Here is a 13,096-nt window from a genome sequence, read left to right as displayed (position 1 = left end):
CCCTACTCAGAGTAGACCTATAGCTGAGAGACCCTCATCTCGCTGCCTTTCTCCTCTAGCCTTGAAGGATTACCAACCCAAATCAGTGTTAAGCAGCCTTCCTTGAAGACTCCTGAAATATAATTAAGTTTCCCTTACAGGATTCAGTTAAATCCATCAAAAAGCTAGGCTTTCCCTTTTGGGTTCTCTCTAAAGGCAGCGGTTGCCAACTTATCAGGCCCCCACAGACGCATCTGCATTTTGGAGCGAGCCCCACACCAACACCTCCCTCTAGCCCCTTCTGCCCTCCCTCCACCAGAGCAGGCGAAAATAAAACGAAAATTCAGATTTGGTGCCATTCATCCAGAGCCTCGAAAAGCCCATAGAGATGAGAGAGGAAGTGGGAAAGAGCGGCACTCTTTCACACTTCCTCCTTCAACTCTATGGCCTTTAAGCCTCACAAAAAAAACGAGATCATACAAAGCAGTCACTCCCCCTTCTCAAGTCCCATCCCTCTACATTTAAAGCAGTCACGGTGCACAAAGGATTCTGGGAACTGTAGTTTCAGGGTGCTGAGAGTTGTTAGGCGGCGTCCTGTTCCCACCAGAGAACTGCAATTCCCAAAATTCCTCTACAAAGAGGGATGGGCTGTTTAACCACCTTGGGAACTGTAGCGCTCTCTCAGCACCCTTAAACTATAACTCCCAGGATTTTCTGGGGGAGTGACTGCTTTAAAGTGTCAAGATACTGCTTTAATAATAATATTTTTTTTTTTATCCCTCCCTCCCCGGCCAAAGCCGGCTAACAGATAAAAATAGCACACTGTACATAAAATATGTACATTAAAGGTTATGAAGGATATGCAACTTAACAAGGAATAAATTAAGACCCTCACAGAGGGGAGGGAAGTAAGATAAATGGCGACAATTAAAGATGTATTAAAGATACGTCGAATGTATAAATAAAATAAAATACACGCGGAACCAACGATGTCCTGGACCACAGGCAATTGGGGGGGGGGGGAAGAGGTACAATCGAGCTACAAAATTAACCACACTAAAGTTCCCAAGTCAATACGGCGGCGATCAGGGAAGTGACCCGACAGGAAAGAAGGAAGTTTTACCCAAAGGCTGAAGCAGAGCTCGTTTTTCTTTTAAAATCCTTATTTTAAATGCATGGGGGTGTGTGTCTAAATTTTTAGGAAAACCAGGCATTTCCAGATCTGGAGGTCACCAGGGCTGAGACAGCCGGCCACGGACCAAGCCCTGTAGTCCTCGCAGGGCGATTTCAGGCAATGGAACAAAATATGGTCTTTGGGAGAAATTTTCACAGACACACACACACACACACACACACACACACACGTCCCGAGCCGAAAGTGTCCTTACCTGAGTTTCTGTTAAACTTTCCAACGCTTGCATTACGGACTGCTCCGGTCTGGATGCTTGCGACTGTAGAAGGTGGGTTTTTTGGGGGAGAAACAAGGAAAATAAGATAAATCTCTTTTCCCAAAAATCGAGACTTTGCCTAGTCCAGGATATCTGAAGGAGCGTCTCCACCCCCATCGTTCTGCCCGGACACTGAGGTCCAGCTCCAAGGGCCTTCTGGCGGTTCCCTCCCTGCGAGAAGCCAAGTTACAGGGAACCAGGCAGAGGGCCTTCTCGGTGGTGGCGCCCGCCCTGTGGAACGCCCTCCCACCAGATGTCAAAGAGAACAACAACTACCAGACTTTTAGAAGACATCTGAAGGCAGCCCTGTTTAGGGAAGCTTTTAATGTTTGATGTATTACAGTATTTTAATTTGGGGGGGGGGAAGCTGCCCAGAGTGGCTGGGGAAGCCCAGCCAGATGGGCGGGGTATAAATAATAAATTATTATTATTATATTATTATTATTAGTCACCTACAGAGCATTCCGAATCAGTGGCGTAGCGTGGGTTGTCAGCACCCGGGGCAAGGCAAGTAATTTCCGCCCCCTAACCCGTGGATTTGCGCCCCCTAACCCTAACCCCCAGATGTTGCACCCAGTGCGGCCGCCCCCCCTGCACCCCCCACGCTACGCCACTGTTCCAAATCACCTCTAGGCAAGCAGGAAGGAAAAGAGCCCAACGGGAGGCTAACTTATCTCTTCACCCCCCCCCCGGCTGCCTTTGAGTGACCTGTTAGCTTGCAGAGGGGCTCCAAAAATTAAATTAAAGGTTAGGGAACCTTATCCTAGCCGGGGGACTAATAGGCCCAGGGCCAATCTTCTGGGGGCCACATGGCAGAGGTGTGCAGGGCCAGACCTAAAAAGCACGCAGAATTTTACTAGTTTCTGCAAAGTTTGGGTGACCATCTGCCAGGGATTCTTTTAGCTGTGGTTCTTTAGAGCAGGCATAGGCAAACTCGGCCCTCCAGATGTTTTGGGACTACAACTCCCATCATCCCCAGCTCACAGGAGCAGTGGTCAGGGACGATGGGAACTGTAGTCCCAAAACATCTGGAGGGCCAAGTTTGCCTGCCTTAGAGGATAACTAAGGCATCCATCGCCATACTCAATGCCTTCTGACTACAACTCCCATAATCACTGGCCATTCACACACCCCCAGTTGCAGCGGATGGGAGTTATAGTTCAAAGCACCCGGTGGGCGCCACATCCTCCTGATTCTGGGGAGATAATAAATGAAACTTATTTACCATTAAACCGGTTTCCACCGTTGGCACCAGAGTCAACTTGCTCCCGTCTCCAACACCCAGATCTTGAAGTTTGCCCGAATTAAGTCGACTAAAAGGATATTTTTGGGGGGTGAGCAGGGGGGAGAAAAACAGAGGGAGGGAGGAGGGATAAAGCATTATTACTTTTTTAAAAAAAATACAAATGGTAATTAAATTGCTTTCAGAACACAGAACCTCTAATTATTCATCTTTCCAGTATTTCTCTTTTTTGGGGAATGGGGAGTGTCTTCCTTCAGCCTCTCCCCCTTTCCGCTCCTTTTATGTAAACACAATATAATAAGTCAGTCAGTCTCTCCCCCCCCCCCAGACACAGGGCAGCTGGTATTCCGCAGTCATCCGTCAAGCAACTATCTCTTTGCACAAACCCACTCTGCCAGACGATTTCAAGCGACAGATCTGGGTAGATTATTTTATCCATTCATTCATTGCAAAAAAAACAACAACCCCATTGTATCTGAAGAGAGAAATGGCCATATTTTTCCAAGGGGAGAGACAGCAAGCGATAAATTTATGGTTGTAAAAAGAGGGGCTCCCCCCCCATATTATATTGCAAGGCCCAGAACCTCAAGGGGAAAATATAGAATAAAATGACATTACTGTTCCCTGATTTTTAAGTCTGAACTGTCCCCATTTTTACCTAGTTGTGCGAAGAAGGGAGACCATAAAAATGCAATTTTTAAAAAATTTATGCATTAAAAAACAAAATAAAAAGAGGATCAGACAGGGGGTGGGAGGGAAGATAGACAAATGGGGGGGGAGATTTCCTTCCCCCTCAAGGGCTCCTCACATAAAAGCAACCGCTTCCTTGCATCTTAGGAACTGATCTGTCTCTCTACCCTAACAAAGCTGAGATTTTGTTAAACAAAGGGAGAGGGAGGAGGAGGAGGAGGGACGCCCCCCCCCAGCCTGGCCCTTATAAGCTACTGTTGCAATTAGACTTCCACAAATCCTCTGTATAATTACAAAATAAGAAAATTAGAAAACCGACAATACAATGTTTCGGATTCTCTGCAACGTAAGGATGCTCAAATATTGATTGATTTATTTTAAAGCAGGTACGGTTTGCACAGAGGTGGAGCATGCTGGGGGGGGGTGCCGCGTCCTGCAATTGCAAGAATCAAACTTCCGAACAAAGGACAGGAGGGAGAAGGCCAGGCCAGGATTGTGGGGGGGGGCAGGTAGATTTGGGGGCCACATTGAGAATTTCCAGCTATGCCCCAGACAAACCCCCCAAAAAGAGGCCAGGACAGATTTTTTTTCCTTGGGGGGGGGAATAGGTATGAAAAATATGCCCCCCCCCGGAAAAAAACCACCAGCCACCCCATGCAAGGACCCACATAAATATTCTCACCAAATATCTCAAATTGTAAGTGGGTAATTTCAGAGTGTGGTTTTTCTAAACCCCCCCTCCCCGTTCATAATGGGAGAAATGGAAATGGGGGCTATTTGGGGACAATAAGTATTTTGGGGACACACTAAATCTAGGCTGAAGGCATCTCTTTTATAAACACACCCCTTTTACACATCCTAGTCTGGTACCATCAAAGGGACCCGACGCAAATGACAATATATATGTATTTTATGCGATTTTTTGGCAAATATGCACCAGCACGTATCAAAAGACAGGTTTATAGCAGGGATATATAAAAAGGGGGGAGGGTCCCGAGTGTGTCATACGTGTGAACACGGGTGCAAACACACCCACCCCACAAAAGCAAACAGAAATGATTTTTATTTTGTATTTTGTATTTTTATTTTGTATTTTTATTTTGTATTTTGTATTTCCAGCCATTGCAAGGAACGGACCCAAGTCTGCAACTCACTCCCACTCATTTCAACGGGTCTACTCTGAGCGCGATCCGCTACACTGTCCTGCCCTTCTGAAAAAGTTGCACGGCGAAGCTTCCCGGCTGAGCTTACTCCCGAGTAGATCATTCCCCCGCCCCAAACCCCATCTCTCTCTCTCACACATACACACCGCCCCGCCAAGATCCCACCAAGCCCTGGCTGCCCTAGGATTAAGCCCTCCTGGATTCAGCTGCGGAAGCCTACTCCCGAGTAGAACAACGTCTCGGGCTCCGGGGTGCAGGTCGAAAAGCGAGGCGCTGGAGCCCAAGCTCTCCGCCGGAGCTGTGCAATTAAAAGGGCGCGCAGCTTCCTCAAGCCCATTCCTTCCAATAGGTCTACTCCCGTGTAGAGCTCGCCCACTTTCCACCGAACGCAGCGAACTCGGGCACATCCCTTTCCCACGGGTCTCCTCCCGAGCAAGAGTTCACAACCACCCACTGACACGGAGACGCTGCGTTAAGGTCAGCGGGTCTACTCCCGAGTAAAACTTCGCAGGCTGCAACCCGGATTTAAGCCTAACTCCTCTACACGGGTATTCGGGATGGGGTGGGGAGGAAGAAAGGAAAAGGAAGGGGGGAATTAGCAATACACACAGACGCGTACACGTGTAATTTACCTTTCTTTGTGCAGCAGCGCCAGCCTCTCCCGCGGGACCTTCAGCCTCTGGGACAAGCGCCGCTTCAGACCTTCCACCGTCTCTTCCACGGGCACAGACAGCTCATACCGGGCCCCGGTGGTCGTGTGAACGAGCACATTCATGGACGGCTCGCTCTGAACCGCGTCGCAGGCTGGGGGCCCCCGGCTGCAGCTCCTGGGGGTGGGTTGGTGGTCCATTCGATTACCTAGAGTTTGGGGGGGTGGGGAAGAAAAGGAGACGCGGATCAGACAAAAGGAGCGCTTCCCGCGAGAAACCGGAGCGACTCCGCTTCGAGCGTTCACACGACGCCGGAGTCAATCCGAGTGCGAGCTTTCCAGACGTCCTCCTCTCTTTTCTCTTTCTCTCTCTCTCCCGCCACCCCCCCCCCCCGCCGCCGCCGCTCGCGTGCAAAGATCGCGTAGGGAGCCGACGTCCTTTGTCCTCCTCCCCCCAAACCCACGCTCAATTCTCCCCTCCCCCCTCCCACTTAAAAGACAATGGGAAGGCGACTTTGTAAAAAACACGCACACAAAAAAAAACCCCAAACCTGGTTGAAATATAGTTTAAAAGGTTTTTTTAAATATATATATATATATTTAAATTATTTCCTCCCCACCTGAGGCTCGAACCCGCGGCCACACAGACGGAGCAGCGAAGCAGCAGCAGCCGCCGCCGCCGCCGCCAGGGCTGCTGCTGCTCCTCCCGAGGTCTGGCGTGAAACTAACCAGCGCAGAAGAAAGGAGGAGGAGATGAAAGAGGGGAAGAGCTAGAATGAGAAAGAGAGGAAGGGAGGGGGGCGGGGCGGCGGCGGCGCCGAGCGAAAGTTATAATGTATCAACGTTCCAAACGGGGGGCGGAGCCTCCTTCCCCTCCCCATTCATTCTTTTCTCCTGCTCTCTCCCCCCCCAGCCAATCCCAGCCCTCCGAACGCCCAGACGCCACCGCGGCGGGCCAATGGCGGCCGGCGGGCGGCTCTCCCCCCACGTGGAAAGGAAGAGCGGATCCTCCGCGCAGACCAGCGCCATAGGGGGAGGGGCCAAGATGGAGGTTTTTTTTTTAACCCCCCCTTCTCCGCCCACACGCCTTTTTTTCTTTTTGGAGGGGGAGGGGTAAGAGCCGGCCCCCGTATTTCCTCCCCCGCCCCGGTCTTTTTTTTTTTTTTTTAAAGGGCCATTCATAATATATTCTTCCTACAACAAAGAACGTTACAGTATTAAAGAATGAGACGTGTTGGAGATCGATTGTACTGTGTGTGTATTTATATATATATATATATATATATATATATATATATATATACAGTAGATAGATAGATATAGATATAAAAATAAAAATATAAATATATATACATAAATACAGTATATATATATATATATATAGATATATACACATACATAAATATATATGTATGAACTAACTTAGTTGGTCTTTAAGGTGCTACTGGAAGGAATTTTTTTATTATAAATATATATGTATTTAGATATATACGTATATATCTATAACTATTTCTATATATATATATATACATATATATGGATTTATAGCTAGATTATGTTGTTGTTGTTTAGTCGTGTCTGGCTTTTTATAGCAAAATTCAAGCTTAAACTGAAGAAAGTAGGAAAAACCACTGGGCTGGTAAGATACAATCAAAATCAAATCCCTTATGAAGAAATAGATTATATAGAAGCCCAAATGGGGAGGATGTTAATTGCAAGGAGACTGGAGGGTTGGTCCTTTTTGTCCTAATTAATGTTTTTTTAAAAGAAAACACAGAAGGTTTGGAGCCCTGAGACGCACAAAGAGCATCAGAGGAAGAGTGGTATATAAATGTAATAAGTGATGATGATCAATTAATAATAACAATAAGTCATGATAATAACATACAATTTTCAATAGGAATATTGTATCAAGTTTTTAAAGGTTTAGGATAGCTTTTCTTGCGTACGACCAGTCCAATACATATTACTAGGTTATTTTCAGTTTGTTTGTTACTGTTATTAACAATACTGTTTGTACATCGCTAATTGGACCAAACTGGGACGCGGGTGGTGCTGTGGGTTAAACCACAGAGCCCAGGGCTTGCCGATCAGAAGGTCGGTGGTTCGAATCCCCGTAACAATGGGGTGAGCTCCCGTTGCTCGGTCCCAGCTCCTGCCAACCTAGCAGTTCGAAAGCACGACAAAGTGCAAGTAGATCAATAGGTACCGCTCCAGCGGGAAGGTAAACGGCGTTTCCATGCGCTGCTCTGGTTCGCCAGAAGCGGCTGAGTCCTGCTGGCCACATGATCCGGAAGCTGTACGCCGGCTCCCTCGGCCAATAAAGCGAGATGAGCGCCGCAACCCCAGAGTCGGCCACGACTGGACCTAACGGTCAGGGGTCCCTTTACCTTTACCTAAGAGGCAAGGGGGCACCTGGGAGTGTTGGAGATACCTTTACCTTTAATTGGACCAAGACCCCGCAAAGAGGTGAACGAGGTATCAAAAGACAAAACGGCATCTATATCAAAAAGCACAAACTCAAATCACTCAAAATTATGAACCAAGTACAGTGGTACCTCAGGTTACAGATGCTTCAGGTTACAGACACTTCAGGTTACAGACTCCGCTAACCCAGAAATAGTGCTTCGGGTTAAGAACTTTGCTTCAGGATGAGAACAGAAATCGTGCTCCAGTGGCGCGGCAGCAGCAGGAGGCCCCATTAGCTAAAGTGGTGCTTCAGGTTAAGAACAGTTTCAGGTTAAGAACGGACCTCCGGAACGAATTAAGTATTTAACCCGAGGTTCCACTGTACGTCTGACTATTATTATTATTATTATTATTATTATTATTATTAACCACCCGACATCTGTAAAACTCAGGGCAGTTCGCAACATAAAATAGGACTCGCTCCGCAGGGATGTATCAAAGCAAAATACTAGAAAGTTAATCCTCTAGGCATGGTCAGTAGAGAATGGCCCCAACTGAACTGGTCTGCTGGTCAGGGTGTGATTTCATCTGAATGAGAGTGGCTTGCCAGCACCTTCACAGAAATAAACCCAGCAGGGACTAGGTACTTGGAAACTCAAAAACTGGAAATATACCGTATTTTTTGCCCTATAGGACGCACTTTTCCCCCTCCAAAAATGAAGGGGAAATCTGGGTGCGTCCTATGGGGCTGGGTGCATCCTATGGGGCGAATGCAGGCTTTCGCTGAAGCTTGGAGAGCGAGAGGGGTCGGTGCGCACCGACCCCTCTTGCTCTCCAGGCTTCAGGAAGACATCCGCAGCCTAGGAGGCATGCGGGAGGTTCCACAGGGCTGTCTAGGCTGCGGAGAGCAGCCTGCTTCCCGGAGTGCCGGGCGCGCTGAAAGCAGAGCGCCCGGCGCTTCGGGAACATATCCGCAGCATGGGGAGCCTTGCAGGAGTTCCCCGCAGGGCTCCCCACACTGTGGATAGCAGCCTGCTGCCCGGCGGGCGGGGTACCCTGAAGCAGAGCGCCCCTCGCGCCGGGCAGACATCGGCCAGCCCCACAAGCTTGGGGGACAGCAGGGAGGCGCAGCGCCGCCATCCCGCTGTTCCTCAACCTGTTTGGTTTCCCCGACCTGGTTTTGGGAGGGAAATAAAGGGGAATTTCCCCCCCTTTATTTCCCCCCCAAAAAAACTAGGTGCGTCCTATGGGACGGAGCGTCCTATGGGACGAAAAATACGGTAATTCTCATTTATTTCTTGTAAACAGGCATCATTTATTGTCTTGATTTATGAAGACGGTGATAATTTAAATTATGAGAGTTGTTTTAAAGTGCTTATTATTATTGTTATTATTATTATTGGGGAATGCTTTCCCTGTCCCATTCATTTGGGGGAGGAGAAAGTTTGAGTTTTCACAGGGTAACTTGAAATTCTTCACATGCCTTCCGCATTTGAGCAAGGGGTATTTATAATTAGGTTTTTTTTTTCAGGAGACACCTGGCCAGAAAAACTCAAAACTGACTCCCCTCCTCGTGTCTTCCCATTTCTGTCTATCCAGACTGATAGAGCCTTGCAGAATATTCCCTTGCTCACTGACCCACCCACCCTAAACTCCCCGATCAAGGTCTTGCCCCCAAGACCTGTTCTGAATGAGTATTCGCTGATTAACAGTGCCTCTGAGCATGCGCAGAGTTGGTTCTGCTAAACCTCTCGTGCAAATACACGGAAGTCCAGAAGGGGAAAACCGGCTTCCTGGTTGTATCCAGACAAACCCAATCTCTACTCGTTATTAAGTAATCCCAAAATATCCCCCTGCAATAAAATAATACAACAGCCATGTACCGCAGTCCCCTCTGCTTTTGCAGAGTTAATCAGAAATAAATACATCTGTGCCCCACAGAACCGTAGGGTCCCAGAACCATTTTTTAAAAGTAGAGCTATATCATGGGACGCGGGTGGCGCTGTGGGTTAAACCACAGAGCCTAGGGCTTGCCGATCAGAAGGTCGGCGGTTCGAATCCCCGCAATGATGGGGTGAGTTCCTGTTGCTCGGTCCCTGCTCCTGCCCACCTAGCAGTTTAAAAGCACGTCAAAGTGCAAGTAGATAAATAGGTACCACTTAGGCGGGAAGGTAAACAGCGTTTCCGTGCGCTGCTCTGGATCGCCAGAAGGGGCTTAGTCCTGCTGGCCACATGACCCGGAAGCTGTACGCTGGCTCCCTCGGCCAATAAAGCGAGATGAGCGCCGCAACCCCAGAGTCGGCCACAACTGAACCTAATGGTTAGGGGTCCCTTTAACTTTACCTTATCATCAGTGTGTTGATAAAGCCATCAAATCGATCTAGTAGCTGTGTGGTTGCTGAGCTGAGACCCCAAAGGAGATCAACACGGGGGTTCCTTTGCTGGGACTAATCGGTGTAGAGAACAGGCAAGCTTGGCGGTTTCACAGGGCTCTTCGTCGCCAGCGCTCTGTTAATACCTGCAAGCTTGCACCTCTCCTTGGCCAAACTAGGCTGCTCTGAATCAAGAAATATTTCCTTGTCTTAACCTTCCTGTTCAGGGGCAGAAAGAGGTGCTTTAAGTAAATCAAAACTCTTTTTGTTGTTGTTGTTTAGTCGTTTCCGCCTCTTTGTGACCCCCTGGACCAGAGCACGCCAGGCACTCCTGTCTTCCACTGCCTCCCACAGTTTGGTCAAACTCATGCTGGTAGCTTCGAGAACACTGTCCCACCATCTCGTCCTCCGTCGTCCCCTTCTCCTTGAGCCCTCCATCTTTCCCAACATCAGGGTCTTTTCCAGGGAGTTTTCTCTTCTCCTGAGGTGGCCAAAGTCTTAGAGCCTCAGCTTCAGGATCTGTCCTTCCAGTGAGCACTCAGGGCTGATTTCCTTCCGAATGGAGAGGTTTGATCTTCTTGCAGTCCATGGGACTCTCAAGAGTCTCCTCCAGCACCAGAATTCAAAAGCATCCATTCTTCTACGACCCTTCGCAAATAGGGGCACAGGGACCTTATACCACATCAGACCACAGGTCCATCGATTCTAGCTCAATATTGCTTACAGTGACACAGCGTTAGAAATTCCTAAGAGGTTGCAACTGACTCTAAGTTCACCCAGTCGGCTTCCTAGCAGAGTGGGGTTTCGAACTCTGATCTCCCAGGTCTGACACTCTAACCCATGAATACACAAACTAAGTCCCGGGGGTCGGATCCGGCCCCATCGCATTCTCAATCCAGCCCGCGGACGGTCCAGGAATTAGCATGTTTTTTCATGAGTAGAATGTGTCCTTTTATTTAAAATGCACCTCTGGGTTATTTGTGGGGCATAGAAATTCGTTCTTTTCTTTTTCTTTTTCCAAAATATAGTCCGGCCCCCCACAAGGTCTGAGGGACAGTGGACCGGCCCCTGCTTAAAAAGTTTGCTGGCCCCTGCTCTAACCACTACTACACCCCACCGGCTTCCTAAATCACGTCTGCTATGGGGCAGCTCTATAAATTATGTAGGTAAATAAATAGGGGGAAAGCAAAAATGTCCCTTAGAGAAGGATCTGAAATATTTTCCTTGAATCTGTTGTATTCTGGATTGTTTTGATAATTTCATGTGCTCTAAATGGCTTTGAGACACCCCCCCCCCCGAAATATACATCAAAATACTACTACTACTACTACTACTACTACTACTACTAATAATAATAATAATGGTGATAAAATCCATGGGGGGGAATAGCACCTTGACATTCCATTGTGGCAACCATAACCTCAGTTTAAGGTAAAGGGACCCCTGACCATTAGGTCCAGTCGTGGCCGACTCTGGGGTTGTGGCGCTCATCTCGCTTTATTGGCCGAGGGAGCCGGCGTACAGCTTCTGGGTCATGCGGCCAGCAGGACTAAGCCGCTTCTGGCAAACCAGAGCAGCGCACGGAAACACCATTTACCTTCCTGCCGGAGCGGTACCTATTTATCTACTTGCACTCTGACGTGCTTTCGAACTGCTAGGTTGGCAGGATCAGGGACCGAGCAACGGGAGCTCACCCCGTCATCGCGGGGATTCGAACCGCCGACCTTCTGATCGGCAAGTCCTAGGCTCTGTGGTTTAACCCACTGCGCCACCCGCGTTTAAGGTAGCACCTTAGAGACCAACTAAGTTTGCTATTGGCGTGAGCTTTCGTGCGCATGCACACTTCTTAAGAAAACTGAGTTGGAGTGATCTAGAGACAAGCGGAACAATTTTACCAGCAGGGGGAATATTATTCTCTGGGAACGGTGGGTTTTGGTGGGAGAGGATAACGCAATCAGCAAGATGACGAGGAACCCCTACGAAGCCGTGTCATCTATAATCTGACACCCACAGGTTTAAAATCTGGGGTCCTTTGAGGTCGTGACGCACAGTGATGGCGAGATCTTGGGGTTTTTATTCCCAACGCCTCCTCCTCCTCCTTTTTTCTGGGAAGTTGCTGAATGGTGGCCCGATCCTGTCCGTGCTGAGCAAAGCCCCTTTGGATCCTGAACGTGCTTCTTCGGCCAAGGACCTTATTCGGCTCTGTTGTCTTATTGTCAGCCAAAAGGGAACGGGAACCTGATCTGGAGCGGCTCTGGATTGAGCCAGCAAAGCAAGGGCACCCCCTGGTGGAGAAAGGGGAGATTTAAAAGCCCCAGGAACAATAGGTGCATGGGGGGGGTTAAGGCATATTTGGGGGTGGGGGTGGGGAGACACGAGGGGTGGCCGGGCCAAAGGCCTGAAATCCCCTCATTGGTGGTGAACCCCCTTGGGTGATCCCAGATTTTTTTTAAAAGGGGGGGCTGTATGTCAGCTTAAGATTCGTAAGCAAAACAGTACATCTTTGATGCAGATTTTTAAAAAATAAAATAATGCCCCCCCTTTGACTTGTTTTTCAGAGGGAGGTATATTTTTTTAAAGATCCAAAATACACAAGTCATATATCTTATAATACCTACTTATGGATTTAAATTGATGGGCATGGCTGGTTTAAGTCCTTTAATTTCAATGGGCCTAACTCTGCGTATTGATGGGACGCGGGCGGCGCTGTGGGTTAAACCACAGAGCCTAGGACTTGCTGATCAGAAGGTTGGTGGTTCGAATCTCCGCGATGGACGGGGTGAGCTCCCGTTGCTCAGTCCCTGCTCCTGCCCACCTAGCAGTTCGAAAGCACCTCAAAGCGCAAGTAGATAAATAGGTACCACTCCGGCGGGAAGGGAAACGGCGTTTCCGTGCGCTGCCCTGGTTCGCCAGAAGCGGCTTAGTCCTGCTGGCCACATGACCCGGAAGCTGTATGCCGGCTCCCTCGGCCAGTAAAGTGAGATGAGTGCCGCAACCCCAGAGTCGGTCACGACTGGACCTAATGGTCAGGGGTCCCTTTACCTTTACCTTTACCTCTGCGTATTGGGGTTTAACACGTACCGAGTGCCCTTTCAGGAAGGGGCTTGCAAGGGGTTTGGGAGCAAAAGATGCTCACCTACCCA

At 48.7% G+C, this 13,096-nt stretch overlaps 1 protein-coding gene across 2 annotated transcripts in view; it reads right to left on the bottom strand.

The window, feature by feature from the left end:
• MIDN (midnolin) overlaps positions 1-13,096 on the bottom strand; it is a 47,383-nt gene that overhangs the window by 29,600 nt on the left and 4,687 nt on the right. Inside the window, exons 1-4 of one of the 2 annotated variants that reach the window (XM_083483951.1) lie at positions 5,793-5,974; positions 5,156-5,381; positions 2,653-2,740; positions 1,368-1,430 (exon numbers count right to left, since the gene is read on the bottom strand). In XM_083483951.1, the coding sequence (XP_083340077.1) occupies positions 1,368-1,430; positions 2,653-2,740; positions 5,156-5,373 (369 nt within the window). In that variant the 5' untranslated portion in view covers positions 5,374-5,381; positions 5,793-5,974. Of the gene's footprint in view, positions 1-1,367; positions 1,431-2,652; positions 2,741-5,155; positions 5,382-5,792; positions 5,975-13,096 lie in introns of those variants that run through there. The other variant, XM_083483950.1, reaches the window with a different exon arrangement.

This window comes from Podarcis liolepis (assembly GCF_965112155.1).
Source record: "Podarcis liolepis genome assembly, chromosome: 18".
Classification (NCBI taxonomy): domain Eukaryota; kingdom Metazoa; phylum Chordata; class Lepidosauria; order Squamata; family Lacertidae; genus Podarcis; species Podarcis liolepis.
This window is presented reverse-complemented; position numbering and strand designations above follow the sequence as displayed.